The sequence below is a fragment of the Megalops cyprinoides genome, chromosome 12, assembly GCF_013368585.1.
Source record: "Megalops cyprinoides isolate fMegCyp1 chromosome 12, fMegCyp1.pri, whole genome shotgun sequence".
NCBI lineage: Eukaryota > Metazoa > Chordata > Actinopteri > Elopiformes > Megalopidae > Megalops > Megalops cyprinoides.
This window is the reverse complement of record NC_050594.1, coordinates 26,487,310-26,495,085: the sequence shown is the minus strand read 5'-3', so window position 1 is coordinate 26,495,085 and position 7,776 is coordinate 26,487,310. Positions and strand designations below refer to the sequence as shown.

The following is a 7,776-nucleotide window of genomic DNA, read 5'->3' as shown; positions in this document are numbered from 1 at the left end:
ATTTATGGCCTCATGAGGTTTATGACATGAATCCCTCCCTCACTAATTCATCACTGACACAACTGTCAAGACAAAGAGGCGTGATGAATGTAGACACTTCAAACTTTATTTCAGCTACAATAACATCTCCATGTAACTTCCATTTAAAAGGCCCCTGGGGTGCTTCCATAATAAAATAAAACTGATGGAAAATGTCTCCTTGGATGTATAAAGCATTTTTGAATAAGCCCTGTCAGAGAAACTGATGTGTGCTTATTACATCCACTGAAACCCTTTCACTACAGATCATTTTAAAATACATTCAAATATTTTATTTTAGGAAATACTCTAAAAATATTCTTAATCAATATAAATGTCACTTAACAGTGCCCGTTAAACACACAGAAGCTCTTTTATCACTTCAGCAACACTTCTTCTGACCAGTTTGATATAGCTTTTACATACACTTGTGTTGCACTCTCCCTATGTACAGCATCAGTCAAAGGTTTGGACACACCTCATTGAGATAATGGGAAACATGCATTCAAAGAAATTTTGATCTACAGACTTATGCTTAAATGCTTGAAATTTGTCTCTTAGATGATTATAAATAGTGAAGTTGATGCCTATGTATGAATTTCTTTTTCCAAATAAAGATATATTTTTTTAAAGATTTATGGCAGCTTTGAAAATCTAAAATATAGGATAGTTTTGACTGGTTTAATACTTTCTGGCCACTGCATAATTTCATTTGTGTAACTTTGCACTTTTGATGTCTTTACTATTATTCTAAAATATGGAAAATAGTAAAAATAAAGAAAAACTCCTCTATGAGTAGCTGTGTCCAAACTTTTGACTGGTACTGTAGATAAGTTCTGACTGCAAAAGGACCAACTGACCACATACAAGTTAATAGCCATGATACTGACCATTGGAAGACGTAGCTATTAAGTTTACGCTGATTTTGTATTTTTTGCCTATTTTTGTCTCAATACACCTCTTTAAACCATGCTCTTACCTGCAAAATCAGTTTTTCTACAAGATGCCTTTCTATTCCTATGGAATATTGTTTATGCAAGCTTCTAAAAGGCTCCAGATATGGGGTTTTGGCATGAAATAACACAGGAAAAAATTACAATACTGGAATGCAATACATTTTAATAAGTATTATTTCAAATTAGCTAATATCTTTAAATCTCCTTGGTATTTTCATGTGCTAAATATTACCACTTTATTAGAATTTCTGTCCCATGCATTGTAAATTGCCCTGGGATAGGGAGTTTTCTAACAATATTTACACACATAATGTGTTTGGCAGATCAGTAGACACATAACTCCAACTTTATATTCTGTTGAAATGTTAACATGTCTTTAACTAACCACAGGTGACAATCTGGTCATCATTTGGTTATTATTTTGATGACTGGAATTTATCATGTGGCTATACTGTACACACTTAACTTATAGTGTGTCCATCACACTTTTCCTACATGGATAATATTTGTACTAAAAATGTTTGAAATGAGTTTGAAAATGTCACCTGTCAAATGTTTCTGTAACATTGCATTAAAATGACGGCATGTGGTCATTTCCTGGCCAATGCCAGTGATATGTAGGCACTCTGCACAGAAAATTCTACAACATTCTATAGAGGAATTAATGAAAGCCTCCTATTTTGTATCATGGCTTTTAGCTTACATATGGCTGAATGGTTTTATATGGTCATTTTCTATATAACAACTGAGTACACAAAACTACATTCAAGTCATTATTACGTACATTGTCAAATGTATCTGCATCTACCGTATAGGGCAGGTGCAACAGAAGTTCTATGTTTTAATATGACCCTCACTTTCTTAAAATTCTTAAAAAGGAACTTCAGTCGATAGAGCAAGCTGGACTGCTCAGCAACACATGACTACTGACACAACCACTGACTTGTCAGTGACATGTGACCACAGACAGCAGTTTTGTAATTCTCTGAAAGATACACAACCAATCAAGAACTCCCTAAGAGGGTTAGCCCTCTGAGGTTTCCCCTTCTTAAACTGGCAAGTTTTCATCAAGTGGCCCTTCCAAACACAAGCTCCTCTTCAGGCTCTGCGTCCTCTTCTCATGTTTTACCACTTGAACGGTTTTTTCTCTCTACGTCTCTCTGGATCAAATTAAAAGAAGAAAATGGTTAATTTACCTGAAATTTCTGAGTGGAAAAAAAGTTACCTTTATTGTAACATTATTCATCATTATGACTGTTGGGAAGGATGGCCATTTCAATGGGCATCAATAAGGCTTACAGAATGATGCATTGGTCCATAGTCCAATACTGGGAAAAAGTCAAGTCAAGCTCTATTTCTGTTGTTAAAAATCAATGACTATATTTTACCTATCAATAGTTTTAAAATTTCTGAACCTACTGATTTGATATGTATTTAAAACTGAATCTATTGATTCAACTAGGGATGGTGTAACACTCAAACCCAACATACAAATTTAAAAGAAACATCAGCAGAGAAGGCAAAGTTATCCTCCTGCATGTTCAGTTTCCTATCCCTACCTGCTAACTTATCTTGTTCAGTCATGGAGAGACGCCACTGCGTGGTGGACTCCAGGGCTTCCTGCTTCACACTCCCTATCAAACAGACAGAGAGAGACAGTGTGATCACACGGGTTCACGGCAGCAACTCTGAATGGAGAGGAGAAAGAGAGGGCCCACCTTGGCTCATCAGTTTTTTCCTGGTCCTTTCCCTCAGTGACATGGGCTTCTTACAACGAGCGGTTCCTTGGGCTGGGTTTGGCTTGGAGGGCGACGTGTCCATTTCTGTTTGCCGGTGCCGCCGCGACCTAGAGGCCTGTGAAGCCGAGCGCAAGAGAAGAATTGTGGAGTTAAGGCACTGATGAAAAGTGAACACTACGTGATTTCCTATTGCATTGAATTATACATTACGAAAAGCTCCACTCCTGATTATTATTAGGCTTAGCAGGATTTGACCTGACGTTGACAAACAGCTCTACACAACAAAGTTAAGTAAAATTGAGTAACACATTATTTTTAAAAGCAAAGGTTTCACATACACTTGCTTCAAATATTCGATAAAAAATGTTTGGGAGACTAATTTTTTTCCACTCAAAATTGCCTTGTGTATTTCCCTCTACACTGAACAGCAGTTTGAAAAGCCAAGAGTAGTCATGGGTGCACCGCATCAGATTCAGAATTTTAGAGAGCTAACAGAACAAGTTTTGAGGGCCCATACTGAAACTTTCAGAAACACTGACTTCTTGCAGAGAGTACACTTCCTGGAACAGGCAGAAGTATTTGTGGACACTTTGCAAATAGAAATTGAGCAACTCTGCTCCTGAGACAATTTAGTGCACTTCACCTGCATGCTAAATAAACTGTAAGGTACAATGTAAAACTTGAGGATTAGTGTCCCTTTAAGGGGTAGGTCTCATGCACCAGAGAAAAGAATACCAGAAATCTGGGCAACTAATCCACAGCACTCTGGCTAGAATGCCTTCAGAACATTTAGAATAACGGAGTAAATGAACACAAGGACATAAACACATCACTCCCACTTCAAGAAAGAGCAGATCATAAGCTTTGCCAGGAAAAACACATATCAGCCAAGTAAACATGGCTGTGAATAACTCAAACTTTTTCTTAACTATTCAAGCACACAGTGATAGTCTGAATTGACAAAAGGGCAAACAGACCTGCTACAATTATGTAAATGTCTACAACAGAGGCAAATTAATCAAACCACCATTGATCTGGTTATGAAACTGTAAAACCCAGAATGCAAAATTAGTAAACTGCAAAATGAATTCTAAAGCACGAATGCATGAACTGCAGCACAGAGACAGGTAATGTACTTGAAAATTATAGTGGTACATTGAGAAAGTGAGACATACCTCCACTACTTGTCCATAAGATTTGGATTTGATGGATGCCAGCAGCTGTGCTCTACTGGAACACTGGAGAAACAACACCAAAGAGCAGTTACTCCATGTGGTTTTTTCACAGCAAAAGCCTCTGGTTAACCACATAATTGTAATCCAGGGTCAAGAGGAACTTACTGAAACAAGTTCTGCAGGTTATCAAAAGTCATTCAACGGTCTTTATGAATAGCTGAAAATGATTATTCAAATTAATGCTCCTCTTATATCTTATCCTCAGATATGACCAAATAAATACACACAAATATGAAAATTAAAGAGAGAAAGTCATGACCCGTCTCATGACATCCTGAGAACAGAGTCACTCACCTCACTCTGTTTAGAGGTTCCTTCACCAGCATCTGTGTCACTTGCATCTTCATATTCATTCCTCCTTCTGCTTTCCTAAACACAGAACACAGAGTCAAAAACGACATAACACTAGATAATACGCAGCAGAGCACAGACGCACTCAGCAGAGGTGAGGATCTCACACAGCGGCCTTGCAGGGTGTCTTTTTCACACACACACACACACACACACACACACACACACACACACACACACACACACACACACACACACACACACACACGCTGAATTGATCTTAAAACTCTTACAGTCTCCTCCTGCCACTTGTGGAACCTCATCACCGTGCTCTGCATACGTGCCGCCAGGTCCTTGTTGATCATGTGGATGCCGGAGTCTGGCTGGCCAGGGGTGGCTGAGAAGGCCGCCTTCACTTTTTCATAGTGCTCGTGCACATTCATAATCTCCTGCACAAAGACCATGTGAGTGTGACTACGTACCAAGACCTCCTCCACACAACCCAACTCAAGGACATGCAGCTTTACAATCTCAATGACATCCACTTCCACCTAGGACAGCACCTTGTTTATATAACGCACGCATATTCTCTGGATCAACAGAAACCCAAGATCCGTTGTGCTTTTTAATGTTTTGTGAAACATTTTTAAAGAAAGCATAATATGCCTGCATCATTTTCATTGGCACTGTCCCAGTGCTTTGCTCAGAGTGCAATACCAGGGTTCACAACTCTAAAGCAGCCCTCAGTGGGCCAGGACCCGGGACCATCACAGCAGCCAAAGGGGCACCCTGACCTCCATCGTGTCTGAGGTGATGAGGTCCTTCACCCGCGTGGGCCGATCCCAGAACTCCTCGCACACCGTGTGCCTCGTGGCCTTCCTCTTCACCTGGAAGCTCAGCTGCCAAAGACACACACAGGAGCGGAGGTGGGTTACACAGATTGTGCCAAACAGACAGCTTTGCAGTGGTCAGCAGGTCAGCATCCACAGCTCCTTTCCATCAGTGTGGTGCAGAGCCTGCAGACACGCTGCTTCCCGTTCAGCCCTGTGGAGACCTGGAGGCGCATTAGGTTTTCTTACTGCAGACCTTGAATGTGCACGGCATACCTGTTTGGGCATGGCAGCAAAGTAGATGGCTTTTTCAGAGAAAAGCCTTCTGAGGATGTAGGTGACGTCATAGTGCTGGGCATTCATTGCATCCGTCTGGAACTTCTGCACATTCTCCCAGTCCTTCAGAGCAAACCTGATCTGGACACACAAAAACCTTGCACAGTGACAGACTGGAAGCTTTCACTTCTTTTTCCATGATAGGATCTCAGCTGTTCATCAACGTAAAGGCTGATGTATGACAAAATAAGGTCATGAAAAATATTTGGATTACAGCCAACCACAATTATGTAAGAGCAAGGAAAATGTGTAGTAGCTTGAAACATGTCAGATTACTGTAGACATCTGTGTAGACTGTCAGAAAGTTCATCAGTACCTTTTCTTTGGGTGATGCAAGCTGTGAGTGATAAAGGCCATAGAGCAAGTACAAGCCCCCAACTCGGATCTGGAAATTGTACGGAGGTAGGAAGTACTGATAGGCAATGGTCAGTATTAAGCGACTAAAGGCCCGCATCTCATTGCCTGCCATTTTACCACTGGAAAGAAAGAGAGGGAAATGGTTTACAAAACAGAATCAAATAAACTTATCAAGTCACTGATTTTAACTTAGTCTGCTCACTATAATGCTGGTGACTACCAAGTGCATTGCTACCACAGCAAGCTAATTAACTGCATGTTTACAGTATAAATACAAAGCTGGTGAGGTTTCAGACTTGCTCAATGCCATACTCAATTATCGTGTTATTAATCCGTTTCATAAAACTGCTCTAACAGGTGCCCCACTAACGACGCAAAAGCATGTCCTACAAGGATTGTTGACGGTTTTTATGACCATAATCTCTATTCATTTGTTCAAAAGTAAACCTTTGAAATACAGGGCTTCTGTATTCGTGCAGAAAGATTTGACACAATAATTAGACACGTGCATTCATTCACCATATAATTAATTGATCAGTGTCCAAATGATTCATAGATGCACAAAAATGTTTAAAAGGAAATCGTCATTAAAAAAGAAAGGGTTTGTGTATAATGTGGAACATTAATTACAGTAAGTACACAGAGTGCCTAACTCAGCTCATCATAAAGGCCTAAATGTTGTGCAGCAAATTTTCCTCGGAATAGTCAAAAAGATTTTCTTGGCCAAATTGTATACAATGCAATAAAATAAATCTACTGCTCTAACAAAACAAAGTACCACCAATAAATCAAACATCGTACCTAGACAGCTCAATCTACATGTCTAAGCAGGAAAGACCTCTCAGCCAGAAACTTGTGTGTTGTTAACGTGTAGCTCTGCAGTCTTGATAGCATTTTCACTGGTCCACTGGCTAGCTAAATTACATGAACTTCTAATCTTAAATTACTCAGATGACAACAAAACATTCTGATAGCAAGATGTCGGTTGCTTGGCTAGCCATCTTCTCTCATATACACATTGTTAATTACAACTTTAAGAATGGACCGCAAGGAAGCGAAGACATCAATAATCATCTTACTAAAATATACTGGAGAAGTTCATTTTCCTCCATATTGCTGTGAATTCCTCGTACCGCACCGACTCTGTCTTCTGAAATTGATTCAGCAAATCTTCGCAATCTGCTTTGAGGGGTGGGATGTAGTAATCCATTTCTGATCAGCTAAGGACTGTATTTAAAAAAACTAGCAAAACACCAACTTAAAAGATAACCCAAATTGGGATAGCATCACTAACAACAGTCACATCGTGTGACTAACGTTCTCAGTAAACTTCCGTGTTGTGTGTACAGGAGGCAGGTAAGGACAAACTATGCGTGATGAAAAAGCGGAGTGAAGGGGCGTTTGCGCAGCCTTGCGTCGCAGCCGTTTGTCATAAATACATTTTAAAATGGCAGTTTGTCATAGCATATTGTTTAATTATAGTAATACTGGCTGTTATCCAAATGAATTATTTATCCAAAGAATAATGGATAGAAAAGTGTGATGCAAATACAGCAAATCTATCCCAAACTCTATGGGAAATTACATTAACCCAAGAAGCCTCTCAGAATTTCTGTATACAGTAGCCTATATTAATCCGTGAGCACACGCATTCTGTGCAGGAGCAGAAAAAAACGAGTTAAATGTTAAATAGATATACATTGCTCTCCAGTGTTTTTATTTCGTTAGCGGTCCATTTTTAGTATCTGAATATACAAGCGTCCAACGTACTAAACAACATATTTAATATGCAATATTTACAAAGCAATTTTGATAAATATCATGCAAGCAAGTCGTGTATATATTACATAGCATGTTTACCCAGCAACCTTGTTCAAGACCTGCTCCACATCACACTACATTGTTGTCACATATCTTATATAGACTAGCAATGTTAAGGTAAAATATGTGCCAAACCAAATTAAGGACCACTGCATCACTGCATACTGTATTTCAGAGTGAGTGAGGATAAGCA

General features: G+C 39.4%; 1 protein-coding gene across 1 annotated transcript; it reads right to left on the bottom strand.

The window, feature by feature from the left end:
• Positions 1-1,527: 1,527 nt before the first annotated feature.
• Positions 1,528-7,091, bottom strand: snapc1b (small nuclear RNA activating complex, polypeptide 1b). The gene is made up of 10 exons (XM_036542629.1): positions 6,842-7,091; positions 5,722-5,881; positions 5,346-5,486; positions 5,034-5,138; positions 4,533-4,688; positions 4,243-4,317; positions 3,889-3,951; positions 2,693-2,828; positions 2,534-2,608; positions 1,528-2,134 (listed from the first exon to the last, which is right to left on the bottom strand). The coding sequence occupies exons 1-10, from the start codon at positions 6,970-6,972 to the stop codon at positions 2,100-2,102; spliced, it is 1,077 nt and encodes a 358-aa protein (XP_036398522.1). The 5' UTR covers positions 6,973-7,091; the 3' UTR covers positions 1,528-2,099.
• Between the last annotated feature and the right edge of the window lie 685 nt (positions 7,092-7,776).